Source organism: Felis catus, chromosome X (genome assembly GCF_018350175.1).
Source record: "Felis catus isolate Fca126 chromosome X, F.catus_Fca126_mat1.0, whole genome shotgun sequence".
NCBI lineage: Eukaryota > Metazoa > Chordata > Mammalia > Carnivora > Felidae > Felis > Felis catus.
Window position 1 is genome coordinate 26,740,929 of NC_058386.1, and position 16,336 is coordinate 26,757,264.

Genomic DNA, 16,336 nt, shown 5'->3' on the forward strand with positions numbered 1-16,336 from the left:
CAAAGCACCGCACTCAACACTTTTTTTTTTTTTGTAACATAACTGCGTGCTTTATTGAGATACACAGTAAAGCAGTAATATAATACAATAGTAAGGCATATATTTGGTGAAGTCTGATATGTTGTGAAAATGCAGGAAAACTGAAGTTTAAAAAAATAATTAGTAAATGTTACAGTGTTGGTGTTAAAACACAATCTATCATGATACTCAAGTAAGAACCCAGTACCTGAAAACAATGACAGAACATGCCACATGATGTTTATGCTTCAGTTACATTATGATTTACAGTTTAATACTTGGTGGTTATAAAGAACACGAAGTAATGTCCAAATTATGCTTAAAATGTAGCAGTAAAGCTCTCAATTTTTATTCAAATATTTTGACAGACTCACTCCAGAACTAATGTCTAAAAGATAAAACAGAAAGATTAAAATAAAATTATGCACTCTATTTACCTCTGCTTTTAGAAGGAAACTTAAAACCGCTTAGTAGGAAGGAACACAACCCCTTGTTTTTAATCATGGTTAAACAAACAAACACACAAACAAAAAAACCAAACTTGTGGGTGAAGGAAAAAGTCCAGTGTCACATAAAGGAAAAAATGCAAGACGAAAACCGAATCTTCAGGTCGTTTTGTTACCTTAGAGCTTTGGGTTTTCTTGTGGAAGTTACGATGGGGGGAAAAAAATCGAGAAAAATGTTGACACAGGAGACAAGTGGGTGAAAGCATGTGTGCACGATTATTAGGAACACCCCAAAACCAAAGTGAGGTAGAAATAGCATGAGAAGCCATGTTGGATGTTAATTATCATTAATAAAATAATACACAAAACCCACTCCCCAAAAGTTAACACTTGACCTAAGAGGTAACAGATTTGCAAAATAATAGGTCACACGGTGATTTCTATTGAATGAATGATTAAAAAAAAAAAATGAAAGGCTAAGAACACGAAAGAGTAAAGCTTGTTCCTACCAGTTAGTCCTCTTGGGTTATTCTTTTTGAACAATCTTTGTATCGTTAACCTTCCTCATCCACCAGCCAAGGGTTTGGAGTACTTTTCGGAACACGCGAATCCGTATCCGTTCCCCCTTACAAACCTGCGTGGAATTGCTTGTAGAGAAATGTGAAGTAGGGCAACCAAGTTCATGGGCTTGTGGGTGGATATTTAACAGTAACACACCGTGATGAGGCTGTCTTACACATTTTCCCGAGGGTTATTTTAAATGAAGTCTTGTGGCATTTAAAAACTCATTGCAATGGGGAAAGTCCTTAAAAAAAAAAAAGAAAAGAAAAGAAAAGAAAAGAAAAAAACCCCTAAAATAACCACTGCTGTTTGTGAGAAGAGGGCGGAGGGAATTCGTTGTAATTACCAAGATCTCTCAGTGTGGTTAGGAACATTCATCCAGCCCTTTACTTCAAGAGTGGCCTCCCTCCCTCGCAGGGATCGGCTGGCAATCCACAGCCTTCCAGCCCTACCAGAAGGATCTCCTACTGTCTGCGAGTGAAAAGTATCTTCTGATGTCGTGACTTCCGCTGAAGCATCATTAAATGTAGATGGTGGCCTTGCCAGCGGCCGGAAGCTGAATGTATCAGCTAACGGATCACTCGGACACAGTAAGTCCTGTGTATTCATTCACATGTCCCTTTGCAAAAATTCGGTACCGTCGCTGTCAGTGGGAAGTTGCAAATGAGAAACATCTGGGGCCCCAGACAGTGTTTCAGTGTGGTAGCTGCCCCCTGGTTTCAGGCTCCAGGGAGAATTCATTCTAGACCAAGCAGGTAAGCCTGCGGGACCAGAGGCAATCTCTTTGCATTAGGAAGTGGCCAGGTCATTTGAACAAGAAATTTCAAAGGTCTCCAGAAATTCAGATCTATTTATCTATATCCCTACAGTATTTACATACTTCTAGACATATAGATGCAGGAAGCGAAAAACCACAGCCAGTCCCACTCGGCCAGCGATTCCAAAAAGAGCACTGTGAAGTAATCATCTGGTGGTGTTAGAGGAAGTGTCCTATCTTTAATATGCAAGAAAAGAAAAAAGCATGGATTTCATATGGATATCACGCTAAAACGATGCAAAACAATGTGCTGCCTCCAAGTGTGTGTGTGTGTGTCTGTGTCTGTGTGTCTGTGTGTGTGTGTGTGTCTGTTTTTAGGGGTTTTTATAAACAACTTTTTTTTTTTTATAAAGCACACTTTAGTTTACAATCTTTCTTTATAACTGTTATAAATTTTTAAACAACCCAAAATGCGTTCCATATAAAGAAATGGCAAGTTATTTAGCTATCAAGATTTTACATGTAGTTTTCTTATAACTTTTTTGTACAATTGCATAGACGTGTAAAACCTGCCATTGTTAACAAAACAATAACAGACTTAGAAACTACTGAAATCTACAGTATAGTACCACTACCCTTCACAAAAATATAGATTTTTTTTTTTCTTGTAAACTCTTACTGTCTAATCCTCTTTGTTGTATGAATATTATAAAAACCATGCGGGAATCAGGAGTTGTAAAACATTTATTCTGCCCCTTCTTCATCTGTCATGACTGACACTAAGGACTCCATCGCTCTGCCCAAATCATCTGCCAAGTGGAAAAGGCTTCCTACATTGTGTCCTGGAAAACAAAGAGAGAGAAAGACTTGACACTAGGTGCAGGGAACAGGAGCCTGACTCTCTGCCGTTCGGGAAATCCTTCCCCACTTCTAGGTGAAGACAACACAGAAGCCGCATCGAGGTCTACACGACACGATTGGATTTGTCACCACTTTCCCGGAAGAAGCAAAGCCTTGTTAATGAAGCCATTCTGCGTGGTTAGTATCGGCTTACTACCGGATCAGGCTACTGGGGTCGTTGGCGTGGACGAGTGTCAGCGAGTGCACTCATCTTCCCCATGGAAGGATCTAGCAAAAGGATTGCACGGGGAAGCACAAGGTTCCCTTGATAACAGGAGTGTTGCATGACGGGGTGTCCCTTTTCCACCTTGTTGTGGGAGATGACGTACTGTGTCCTTGTACTCAAAGTTTTGTATTCCCAAACCACCGCCACCCCGACTACCTCCGCTGCCACCGTGACTCCATCTACCGCCTTTGCCATTATCATCGCCACCACCGTGACCAAGACATGGAGTCTTCATTTCCGTGCCGTCTCCAGCCGCTGCCTCCTTCCGAGGCCACGGGAGAGGAGGCTGTTTGTTCTCTGCTTTTACTGGAATTGGAAAACAAACTCTGGAATCAACCTTTTGGGATATGAACCTTTGAATCTGGAAGCTGCTTCTTAAAAAAAAAAAAATCCCTTTTCATTCCAAATTGCTCTCAAGCCTAATTATGATCCGACCCACATGCAAAGCATGGATTGGGGGATCCTGTGAATGCATTTTTTGTTCTCCTCCTCAATGAGGGTTGACTCTCAGAACAGCCTTTTAGTAGTAATGTGACATGACCTAGCAGGAATCCCCCAGCAGGGATCACAAAAGCTGCAGTGTCTCTGGTACTCTGTGGCCAAATTCAGATGTAGAGTCAGATCATCTGAGACCGAGTTTATGACTTGCCTTTCCATACGTGTCCCATATTTTCATGTGGCTAATTTTAATTCACGGACATTACTAAATCATCGTACTCTTGGAGCACTGCCTTCGGAACTAAAAATGCTTTACTAGGCTATTACTACTTTGCCATGTATCAACCTTATATACATTCTCATCAGTGTTAGCATCCCTGTACACATTAAAGATAGACTAGGGCAGGTGTTCTGCTCTCGTATTTATTGCAAGAGACACAGCATTTTAAAAATCCACATGACAGAGGGACGCCCGCGTGGCTCAGTCGGTTCAACGTCCGACTTCGGCTCAGGTCGTGATCTTGAGGTTGTTGAGTTCAAGCCCCACATCGGTCTCTGTGCTGACAGCTCACAGCCGGGAGCCTACCTCGGCTTCTGTGTCTCCCTCTCTCTCTGCCCCTCTCCTGCTCACGTTCTCTCTCTCTCTCTCAAAAATAAATAAACATTAAAAAAATCTTTTTTAATGAGAGCAAGGGGGAGGGGTCTGCAGAGGATTTACAGGCAGACACCTGCTCAGCGATGGCTCCAGATCAAGTTAAGACTTAGAACAAATTGAACACCATTCTGCCAGACTTGGAGGTGATGAAGTTTGTAACTCTTGGGGAGCTTTGTATTAACGCGAAGAGTTCCAATGAGAACTGGCTGTTTAAAAAAAAACAAAACAAAACACTCTGGATGTTGGTTGAGGCTGCAAATAGAAAAACTTGGAGCAAAGCAGGTGTACCGTTCCTCGAATGAGCCAGTAGTGTGGCAGTCCTCAGTGAGGAACAGAAATCAGCTTTGGTTTTTCTAAACCATCCAAACCGCTGGAGGACACGGTGGGCCCCTGGCTGCTCCTTAGAGCACGACACTTAACTGATGCTGCCAGGTTGAAGGGCTTCCCTTGTATCTGTTTTTTTTTTTTTTTTTTTAAGGTTATTTATTTATTCTGAGAGAGCAGGAAAGGGACAGGGAGACAGAGAATCCCAAGCAGGGTCCACACTGTCGGCACAGAGCCTGATGCGGGCCTCGAACCCATGAGCCGCGAGATCACGACCTGAGCCGAAGTCGGACGCTTCACTGACTGAGCCACCCAGCGGCCCCCTCGTATCTCTTTTGGACTGCCGGGAAACCCAGGGAGAGCTACCCAATCACTCGTGTGGACTACCTGCAAGTTTTCAATTACTTGCAGTCTTCGCAGCTATTAATGAGGCCAGGAAAAACAAAACCTGAGACCCTTACAACCTGGTAAGTGACTAGAACTCGAACTATTTCTCATCACCCACATCCAACTAGGGGCTAGCCCACCTGGGAGACAGAACATGTATTACAAAACACAAACCGAACAGGGAAGAACTCCTTTTCCCCGCTGGCTTACTGATCATAATCAAAAAGTACCTATTTCACTTTAGCTTGTGGGCTAGGGAACATGGACTGCAGTTCGAGAGGAAATGCGTTCGTGGATTATACAGCCACGTACGTGCCGCTCCTACTCCTTGCAATGGTGTTCAGTTTACTACCCGGAAGGCAAATTCTCGAGACTCTCCAGAGGCATCACTTCTAGGGGTGTCTGCTCTTTAAAAAGTTACTAGGTAAAAGAGACGTTCATTACTCTTAAATACACCACGCACAAGCCCACAAAACGCCAGGTGGCCTTTAACCTGTCTGGACGGTCTACGAGGTTCACAAGTGCCCTCACGGCTGTCCCCGTGCTAGAAAAATGAAGAACGTTCAGAGTCCCCTCACTGTATCTGTATTCTGCCTTTGGTTACTTTATTTACAAATACCTGTTTCAGCAGAGTAATGGCTGCAATGTTTTTCATGGAGGTTTTCATTAGAGCCAGGAAAAAAAAAAAAAAAATTCTCTCTCTTTGACAAAATACTGCCCCAAAGAATCATAACTCAATCCCCCGGAGGCATAAAACTACAGCTTGATAGGGATACAGAAAACAGATTTGGATCCTGGTTCTATTATCCATGTGTGGAAGGCAGAACATGAGTGAGGTCATTAATTTTACCTGACAGGGACGTGAGGGGCACTGAAAAGCACGCAGGATTTAGGGGTTTGCAGTCAGCTTCAGGCACAAGGTGACATAAAAATACGTCTGTAGAAAGTATTAATTTAATCCATTCTTAAGCAAGGATTGTTGAACACAAAGGCACCATGCATCGAACATTAGGGCGGTCGTATGTTTTTCCAAGTTGGCGCTAACCCCAACACATTTAGTCTCACGAGCCACCACGGCCGGAGGGAGTTGTTTTCCACAGTGATTGGCACCCTATTTGTTAAAAATACAGTTCCCAAATAAATGGTTCGCATTCAGTTGAGCACAGCAAGGCCAGAATACTGCAGTGAAATTCGTGTTTTTCTTCTCTGTAATTTACTCTTTGAAAAAAATATCTAATCTACTGTCCATGTGAGGTCATTTTGGTAGCACTAAAAAATCACTTTGGTTCTCTGGATTTCTGGAAACTTGTCTGACTCGAATATACAACTCAGGTAGTAAAGTTTCCAAATGCCTGTGTGACGCGAATGATAGGTATTGCTGGCCTGTTGTAAAATTCATTCACGAGAGAAACACGTTCAGGGAGGTCAAAATTAAGGTGCAACTTTTCATAGCACGTCAAAATAAATCGTAAGGGGCACTTACCATAAGAATGAACCCAAGAAGCCTCACCTAAGAAGTATGTGAGCCAGGCAAACGGTCAGGAGCATTCACTGCTTCACCAATTCGGGTGTCCTCAGTTTCTCCTCCCAGCCTGCCACTCCCCCCCCCCCCCCCCCAGGACCCCACTGTCCCCAGCCTTGGAAGAAAGCATGGGTACAGACACACGGAAGGACCGTTCAATTCATTAGACTTGCATGGCATGGTGTTGGCAGACTTTCCAGTATGACTCCTTATGTTTAAATGAATCCGGGATGACTCTTGGCTATCCTGTTGCTAAGGATCTAGAATCTTCTCACATGAGAACTCTCTACCTGTCCAACCTGTGTCCCGGAACAGCATAGGTTAGCGCTACCCATCAAGGACCTTTCCTTCTCCCATCCTTCGCGCTAAACTCTGGGTAAGGACAAGCTTGTTTCACTTGAGCTGTCACTCAACCCTGTCCTCCAATAGCCGCCGATCAGGTAATGCAATGTTGAGACAATGTTTCTGACAGAAGTATGAAGCAGCTTTGCCTGTCACATCTCAAGCCACGTTCAGTGATAATACTGTATCTTACCCGCTTCGAACCCATCAATAGGCGCTGAGAAAAAGCCTCAAGGCTCCAACATTCAATTTTTATCCCTCCTTGGACATGTTCTATCTGGTTCCAAATGCCAGGGAAAGAAAGCGCACTCTCGAAAGGGCTAGTTGCGATGACACGAGCCTTTCAAACACCATTTGCTAAGGCGGCGATTAAGACTGAGAGTGTGGCTCATGGACCCAGACTGCCTGGATTCAAATTCTGGCTCTGTCATTTGGAACACCCTGCTTACTTACTCTCTCACGGACTCAGTTTCCTTATTTGGAAAATGGGGTTACTAAGAGTACCTACCTCATAGGTTTGTCAGGAAGATTACACTATGAAAAAGATGGCAAGTGCTTACAACAGTGCTTGGCCCAGTAAGTGCTCAAAAAAAAAAAAAAAGTTAGCTGAAGTGGGAAAGGAGGGTGGGGATGAGGAAAAAGGAAAACAAAAACAAAACGAACTCATTCTGGAAGAATAAAAACCGAGGGCACTGGCAGAAAATGCTAAGGTCCTGGAAGTAGACAGAAACTTCACGACTCATCGGTTATGTTCAAGGCTAAATTCATTGTGTTGAGGATTCTGTTCATGTGACAAATGGCCAGAGACGATGAACCGCAGGATTCCAACCTGGGGACCACATAGGGCTGCCATTTTAGAGAGATTCCTGCTCCCCCAACCCCTGCTCCTGTCGTCATGGTGATGACAATGGCAGCGAACATTTGAAGAATGTTCCTCATGAGCTGCAAGTGGAGAGGTGACTACCATCCTTACGTGATGACACATTGTAGTACATACATGCGCGTGCACACACACAATTCTTACACAAGCGCCAAACATAGAAAGCGTGATGAGACACACAGAAGCCATGGCCGTGAGCCTGAATCTCACTAACCTCTCTCATTGGCTTCCCAGGGGTATTTCTTCCTTTAATAACGGGAGAGAGGAAGAGGCAGAGATATCAGAAAGGAAAAAAAATGCATAAATAAACAGTTTCATACCCGTTTTGCTGCTTTTACCAAACAAATGTTGAGATGACAATTCATTTATTCCCTTCTGGAAAAAAATAAAAACCAAAACAAACAAAAAAAATCCGAAAGACACATCCAGTCAAATAACCTTTACATACACTTAAAATCAGTGTAAACAGATAACATGATCCAGGAGACGTCACTTACAGAATCCATAGAGTTCATGTGTTAAACTGGATGGAAGCGAGCACAGCGGAGAAATCTGACTAAGTGAGCCTTGTTTTCAAGGACGGCTTTAGAACCTCAAGCTGCACGTCCAAAACTCCCCGTCTCTTCACTCTCAACTTCACAACTTACTGGGACGTGAACAGCAGCTGACTGTGTGTCCCAAAAGTCTGCACCCCAAATGCGAGGCAAAACGCCACAGAAGCGAGACTCCATCCCCTTGGGACAATCTGTTCTGTCTGGCAGAGGCCGAGCATGCCCAGGATGATGGGGGTGGGGGGGTGGGGGGGGGCGTTTGAGAAAAGAGAAGGAAAAAAAGGGCGGGGGGGCGGGGGGGGGGAAGGAGAGGAGCCCCACTAATGGGCAAGCCACAGAGCCAGATCCGGGAATGAGCCTTCAACTTCCTCCCCATAATTCGACAGGTAGCAGGCGCCTTGAGAGTCAGTGGCTAAAGACCCAGTCGCCTTGTTTGTTTTATGGAATCCTCCATGGGTATGCTTAGTTTTGGAGAGCAGGTTCTGATAAAACCTTGTATGATAATATCCATAAGTGGACAGAAAATTCGGGACCTCTGACCATACCCAGCAGGTCTTGGGCTTGCAATTTCCTCTGACCACGAGGGCCTCCGGGTGAAATACTGGTTTTCAAACTTCGACTTGAGCAGTGAGACACATCTTGCGACAGTCTGGCGTGAAATCCCAGAATGTAGGACGGAGCCACGAGAACCCCTAGTACGTCACCTCCTTTCCCCCGGGGTCCACCATGCTCAGGGGCCGCAAGGACCGAAACACCCCACAACGATGTGGGGACTACTCGTGCAGACCAAAGAAGTAGGGAACTTCTATTCCAAAAGAAATCGTTCCAAATTCCAGGTCAGGGTCTAAAACCTCTAGTACGCATTTACAGGTTCTCTAAGGAGGACTCTCCGTCCCTTCCTCCCTCCCTCTTTTCCTTCGTTCTGAATTTTCCCACGTGACTCCGAGATTTCTTACAAGTATGAAAACTGCACGCTCGACCATGTAAGCATGGCCAAGGTATTCGTGACGTTCCTCAAAGCAGGGAAGAGAGAAAAAAGGGCACTGGCCCCTCAGCAGTGGGTGTTGCCGGTGGTAGGCCCAGACCAGATGACAGGAAAAAGGAGAGGGAAGAGAACCTCATTTCCTTCTTGATAGTTCAAAAGAGTCCCAGCATGAGTGACTTATCCATTGCTTTGGACTCCTTGAGCAAGTTTTTTTGTTTTCTAATCTTTCTATTTCATGGTTATACTGTCGGGTGGTGGAATTTATTACCTTTCCCTACAGGGCCCATATGTGGCTTAGCCGTCCTCTCTAGCCCCAGTAACTTCTGCACCCCAACACTATGGGCATCTGATAAAGACGGGCTGGAATGAATTAGTAAGGTAGCCACGAGATCATGGTCAAGAGTTCTTTGGTGTTTTAGGCAACTTGGCCTTGCCCATGACCGTTTAACTTGCGTCCCAAGGGCTGGTAACTTATACCGGCTTGTAACTTGGGTCTATTTCTAAAACTAAAGAGCCTTAGGAAAGACTGCCGTGAGAAGGTAACGGGATTTAGTCTCAGAAGGTAATTATGGTTCCTAGAGTGATCAGGATTACCTGTCTTTATTCTACGCCAAGCCATGTTCAGAGCTTGGTATCTGCTGGGCACTACCGAATATGCAGCAAATGACTTGGGTTTTGCTTCGGGCACTTCTTCAGAAACCACGTTTCACGTACAACGGACCTTCCAGAGCTACGTCAATCCGAATCTCTTTCACAATCCGCCCTCATCGCTTGGGTCCCGATGTGGTCATTCCCACAGTACAAAAGGAAGTTCCGCTTTTTGTTTAAACAAAGTGAAAACAAGTAACGTTTTCCACTGCAGTGGACTAGTTTCTCCAGTGACAAAATACAGGCTAACTGGCTGCACCGCTTAAAAATATTCTCTACCAGTAAAAATAAATAAAAGCGCCAGATAAGTTTTATTTCACAAATACATTTCTTCGGAAATGAGTTTCCTAAAACCTTCACTTAGGCTGTCCATCTGGCACTGTGATATGTTGTCAGGAAATGAATCAGGAGTAAAAGGAAGTACACTGGGGGAGTCCTGAGTCTGAGTAAAGGGCCCAGTCGGGTCTGGAGAAGTCAAGTTTCCTCACGCAGCATGAATCTGAGATGATTCATCATTTAGGGTCAGAATCCCAAGACGTTACCACTTTGGGGGTAACTTCAGCTTTGTAATCTCAGTTTACCAACTGTTTTAAAAAGCTCAGGAAGAACGAGCCCCTTTTTAGGGTTCCTGTTGTATCACAAGCGAAAGAAGATTCAAACGGCTATACTTTCAGTCTTAAAGCACGTATGGTCTCTGGTGAACGTGGACACAAATACACACGTCCATCCACAAGCACGGTTCTGTTGAGCTGAAAGTTGACCAGCACCGAAGTGTGTTAGCTGTGCGTATGTAATGAGCTTAGAATGGACCGCAGCCGTGTAAGGCAGGGGTCGGCAAGCTGTGCGTGTCAGGGGCCAGACGGTAAATATTTTAGGCTTTGCAAGCCACCCAGTCTCTTTAGCAAATGTTCAACTCTGCCGCAGCTACTGCTCCCTTGGAGTGAGAAAGCAACCATAGATAGAGCCTAAGTGAAGGGGTATAGCTCTGTTCTAATAAAACTTTATTTATAAGAACAGGTAGTGGGCCAGGTTTGGCTCCTAGCCTGTAGTCTGTCGGCCCGTGGTGTATAAAAGGGCTAACGGCTCAAAATGCACGGAAGCTAAAGGGAAACAGAGTGGTGCCTGAAAGGGGGCACATGAATGCTTCCGTCTTTATGCTGTGCTTGCATAAGAGAACCACAGACAAGACTTGAATTTGAGAAGATGGCAGGTTTTGTAAAGCTGTTGGGTTGCTAATTTAGAGGCATCTGACAGAATGCGTGTGGGCTTTATGGAGGGCTGGGTAACATGAGGGGATGGCGTGGACGTTGGGGGTAAAAACGCGGCACACAGGTCAGCAGGTACGAGACTGTACAGGCAGCAGAAATGCCTGCACAGCACTGTTAACTGTGCTGTAAACTGTCTTTATTGCAGTACGAGCTTATCTCGAAGCCTATCGTTCGTTAATTAGCATAGAGTGGCACCCCATTTTTAGAGAAGCCGATCCCATGCCACTGACAAGGGAAGCATTTTTTCCGTAAATGCACATACACGGAAAAACGCTTTTGTTAGGATGTGAGATGCTCAGAGACATAGGGGCGAATCACTGAAATTGTTTATTTTTAAATGATGTTTGTTGTTCATTCTACCCATGTACTGTTCCTATAGGATAATGGCGGAGAATCAGAAAGTGTCTTATAGTAGATAACGATTTTTTATTACAGTGGAATTCCACTTCTACAGATACTTAACAGACGGAGGGACACCTTATTGGTAGATAGAGAGATTCGATAGAAGTTGGCTAACATTCTCTGTTTAATATACACTGAGCCGCTCAAATCCCTCAAGTGGTTGTGAATAACTAACTATATCCCGAGATTCATCAGGAAAGATATCACCACAAAGCTAAACATGCACAGGTTCACACCTTGAACGCCCTGAAATTTATATTGGCTAGGAGGCAGGCCAGTGCTGGCTAGCAGTTTTTTCACGAGCCGGAGGGGCACGTAACCCCCTGATTGATTCGGGTAACAGTTCAGCAAGGCCAGCGAGATAAGATCAGGAGCCTAATTTCACTTGGTGAGTGGCCATGAACAAGGCACTTTGGGCTTCCGGGTACTTGTGGTGAGAAGGCGAGGTGAGGATTAGTGGATACCTTAAGACTTGAGCCTGAAGTCAAAACTGTGGCCAACGGCAACAAAAAAGCTGTAAACGTATAATGCAAAACAACTCCCCTCTCGATATGCGTTACGTTTATGAAAAACATACTATTCTATTGAGAAAGTCTTTTCCCCTGGTGGCAATTATCTAGCAGGGTTAAGTAAACCACGAGGTGGTAGTTAACAGCGCATTTCCACTAAATGTCAGACCTCTGGCTCCGGCATCTGTCCCGAGTTACCCAGACAGCTGTCCGAAACAGCTGTAGCAACCGTGAACTTCATTCATCCTAACACAGCAATGGGAACACGGGTGGCCGACTCAGAGTAAAAGTACAGCGTCCTCTAAGCTATTGGGAAGGTCTTGGCAGAAACTTCCATGGTAAAATGTTTCAAATAAGTGTAACTTTCTTTTAAAAAAAATGTTCATCTGGGCAAGGAAAACTGAGATCACTTGGATCGGTATTCTTTAAACCACTGCGTCCGAAAATCAGTTTAGTGGGTTGCAGCCAGCATTTGATTTTGATGCAGAGACACGGTGTGCGTTGTACGTAGTATAGGAAGCGGTGCTTCACGAAACTTTGCTGATCTTCGTACGTATACGTGACCAGACACATATATCTGTGGCGTATATACATGGTGTATACATATGCGTTTCTGTACACACATACACACATGCAATGTATCTTATATCCTTAATCCAGTTTGAGATGTGAAATGTTTCTCTTACTATGGAGAGTGGTCAAAAAGGTCAAAAGCCACTGCTGTGGTTAGCAGAAGTGCTCAAATGACCCTCGGAGGCCTTTCCACGTAGGAGAGCCTGTAATCCTGAGATGTTAGGGCTCAAAATGCTCTTCTCGGTATCAACCCAACATACCTACTCGCTGGTAAGATGCGCCCACTAAAACCTACCGTATCTAGATTTTCCATCCTAGTTTTCTAATGATGAGACTTTTTATCCAGTTGAACTTGAGGGAAACAAGCTGTGATACTGCGATTCAGAATGAAGAAGTGCGTATTAGGTCTCAATTCCCTTTCAGGGCACAGAGCTCCTAAAACCTTTGAAAGTTCCTCTGAAGTAATGAGGCAAGCCTAGGAAAACACCTAAACATAGGGGCTGGGTCCCAGGGAAGCCAACCCTGGGTTTAGGGGGGGTGGAACTTTGAGCCTTACCCCCTGACCTCCGGGGAGGGAAACTGGGGTGCTGGAGACTGAGTTGCCTCACCACTGGCCAATGATGTGATCAATCACACCTTTGGAATGAAGCCTCCCTAAAAACCCAGGGGGAGGGAGAACTTCTTGGGTTGGTGAACAGTGGAGGTCCTGGGAGGGCAGCGCACCCCGAGAGAGCCCGGCACCTCCACACCCTTGCCCCACGCCTCGCCCTGTGGACCTCTCCCGTCCGGCTGTTCTGGAGTTCTGGCCTTTCGTAATACACGCTGATCTAGTGAAGGAAGCGTTTACTGAGTTGTGTGAGCCGCCGTAACACCCCAGAAGTGGGTCACTGGAACCCCTAAGTCTACAGCGGGTCAGAAGCCCAGGTGAAGGGGGAGGGCAGTCTTGTGGGACTGAAGCCCTAAACTTGTGGCCTGTGACGCTCTCTCTGGGTAGATGGTGTCCAAATTGCTCGGCGCCGTCAGAGGAACCCCCACATGCTGGAAATGGGTGCGCAACAGTAGGGGCTCAGTGGTAAGGCCTAACGTGGCAGGAAGTAGCAAAAAAAAGAAAAAAAAAGAAGTCAAGATAACAGCATCACAGAAAGAACGGCCAAATCTTGATTGCTTTCCTCAGGAAAATAAATGACTTCTCTCAGGCTACCGGCCTACTTTTAGGTAGGAACTCAGTTCTAAGGGAACTGGTCAGACAAAGCCTCCTTATCCTCTGAGAACTCACATCAGCACTCGGTGGAAGGTATGCTTCTCTAAGCGCGAAGTGAGTAAACGCTATCGGGGTGGCCTAAAGCTCCCCCAAGTCTCCACAGAAGTAGATCACCATCACAGAAGGAAATTTGACGTCAGAGGTGCTAACTGCCACATAAATTGGCGGAGGTAAATTTGCCCTCTTCCAGGTGGCTTCTTCCATACCCATGTGGTATCTAGCTTCACGCACTAAAAGGGGGATGCAGGGAGAGCGTGCAAAGGACTTAAAGATAATTCGGATGGGCCACAGGCCCAGGACACAAAGGCTGCCTGAAGGGAAGCGGGGCCATGGGCCCTTCTATGGCCTCCACTCGACTCTAGTTTACATGTGGAGGAAATGCCCAGGGCATCAACGAAGCAGCCACCAACTTCCCACAGAGCAGGTAAGCGAACTTTCATTTTAAGGGTCTGGGACGAGGAAGCCGTCTGTGACCTTCAAGGTGTGGGGCCCAAAGTTCTGGCTGTGCGAACTTGAGAAAGACCCTCGCTGTGCCTGAGGCTAACCCCTCTTATCCAAAAGGGTGCCTCTGGGATTCCCTCATGTCCTAGAGCCCTAGGTCAGAGCAGTAATACTATACTTTAATGTGAACTTCGGAAGTCCACAGTTGACCGTAAGCGCCTCGAGGGCAGGGAATCTGGCATTTCTTTGCATCCCTAACACCTCCAGCGGTCCAAAGTCAGGTGCCGGTAAAAGCTGACGGGCCAAAAGGGAGAGCATGTGATTTACATCAAACCAACATGTGGTCTTCTCGTGAACCATGGCATCTAGGGACAAAAGACAGCTAAGATAGTCAAGATGGAGGTGGGGGTGGTGGGTGGAAGACAGCTGAGATTTTTAGGTGTTAAAATCAACACATCAGAGGCACTCAGCAGGGAAAAAAAGATGGCTGGTGCAGACATTTAAAATTAGCTTCCCCCAACAGTTCCTTAGCAACGCTCTATCAGAACATCAGTGCTTTTAATGTGCACCGTGCAACGTTCACGCATACAGCAAAGAGCCGGGGACCCGGCCACCGGGAGCGGACACTGAACAACAAGATCAGAAAAACACAGGACTCAAAATACCCTCCTCGTGGCCCTTACAGAGAGGAACAAACAGCCAGATTCTCTGCTGCCCTTCCCTCCGGGGCTGCCCACGAGGGATGCCAATCCCTGCCCACCGAGACGTGTGTCCTCCGCTTTGGCTTGTCGAGGTGTTCCATCTACTTGCTTATAGGTGACTGCAGCCATTCTTTTTATTCATTGAAGGGAGGTGGGTCAGGGACTCTGGTTTATGTCACAGCAATAAAGTAACACAAACACTCCCAAATGCTAGGAAGACATCTGAAGCTCCTACAGGCTAGTGGGAAAATCTGGCGGGGGTAAAATGCTGCTTTTATAGGAGGGGCAAAATACGCAAGGTCAAAGTGACGGCGAGAAATAGAGGCATTGATAGAATTAACATCTTTCTTTACAGAGATGGTATTCCACCTAGGAAAGTGAAGTCAACAACAAAGTAGCATACAAAGAGTTCACTGTACCTGTATTTAACAAATGGGGTAAGATACAATTTTTAAATATAAAGGGCATCAGATTGGAAGTCAGAGTCCCCCCCCCCCCCCGCCCGCCCCCCAACCATATACTAAGCACGTTCTGGATTTCACCGTATCACGTGTATGGACTGTGTGTCCCCGGCAAAGGTGCTATCGGGGCGTGAATTTCTTTGTAAAAGTCACATCATCGTTGCTCTTAAGAATAAGCTATCTTATCTCGTAATTAACGCTTCAGACTGATGCGCAAAGCAGGTAAAACAACGTGTAAGTTGATAGTCTTATTTCTAGAGACAACGCTATTAGACAGGTGTTTGAATTCAACCAGCATCCCAAACCAGTCAATTCAGTCATCCAAACCAGAACTCGACACTCAACAATATTCTCTTCCCACAATGACCCCAGACTGGCACTCTGTCAGCAAGTGCCTCCTTAAACACGGGAAATACGCGGGCTAGGGTACAGAAATGAGGGGCCTAATTCCAGTAGGTGTGAGTTACTTGCACGTCGTGGGCCTTACCTCTGGAACTAGGGAAGGAGTTGTTGAGCTGTTCCATCACTTCCTCTAACCCTGTGCTTGTGTCCTGGGGAGGACTGAGCAGGTCTTCCTCGCCTTAACAAGAGCAAGCACAAATAATGGCCAGTTACGCTTACGGAAAACAGACATTTTGAGAAAAAGCCCACGGTCCCACTTAAAAAGTCGGGGCGCCTGGGTGGCTCAGTCGGTAGAGCATGTGACTCTTGATCTTGGGGTCATGAGTTTGAACCCCAGATGGGGTGCAGAGATTACTATAAAATACAAAATAAGGGGTGCCTGGATGGCTCCGTCGGTTAAGCGTCCACCTTTGACTCAGGTCGCGATCTTCCGGTTTGTGGGTTCGAGCCCCGCATTGGGCTCTACGCTGATAGCTCAGAGCCTGCATCGGATGCTGTGTCTCCCTCCCTCTCTGCCCCTCCCCCGCTTGCGCTCTGTCTCTCTTCCAAAAATAAATAAAAACATTTTTTTTTAATTTTAAAAATGTTTAAAAAGTCCTTTTAGAATCATTTGCATTTGCTCATAAATAACATCAATAAAAATAACCCCTCAAGCTGAATAATTGGGGAATGACTTCT

The 16,336-nt window shown here is 45.6% G+C and overlaps 1 protein-coding gene across 20 annotated transcripts in view; it reads right to left on the reverse strand.

The window, feature by feature from the left end:
• Positions 1–331: 331 nt before the first annotated feature.
• Positions 332–16,336, reverse strand: part of DMD (dystrophin) — a 2,379,610-nt gene continuing 2,363,605 nt past the window's right edge. For 14 of the 20 annotated variants that reach the window (XM_045050793.1, XM_045050788.1, XM_045050792.1 and 11 more), the window contains 2 exons: positions 15,744–15,836; positions 332–2,624 (listed from right to left, as the gene is read on the reverse strand). In XM_045050793.1, the coding sequence (XP_044906728.1) occupies positions 2,527–2,624; positions 15,744–15,836 (191 nt within the window). In that variant the 3' untranslated portion in view covers positions 332–2,526. Of the gene's footprint in view, positions 2,625–7,670; positions 7,703–15,743; positions 15,837–16,336 lie in introns of all 20 variants that reach the window. The other 6 variants (XM_045050791.1, XM_045050790.1, XM_045050799.1 and 3 more) reach the window with 1 other exon arrangement.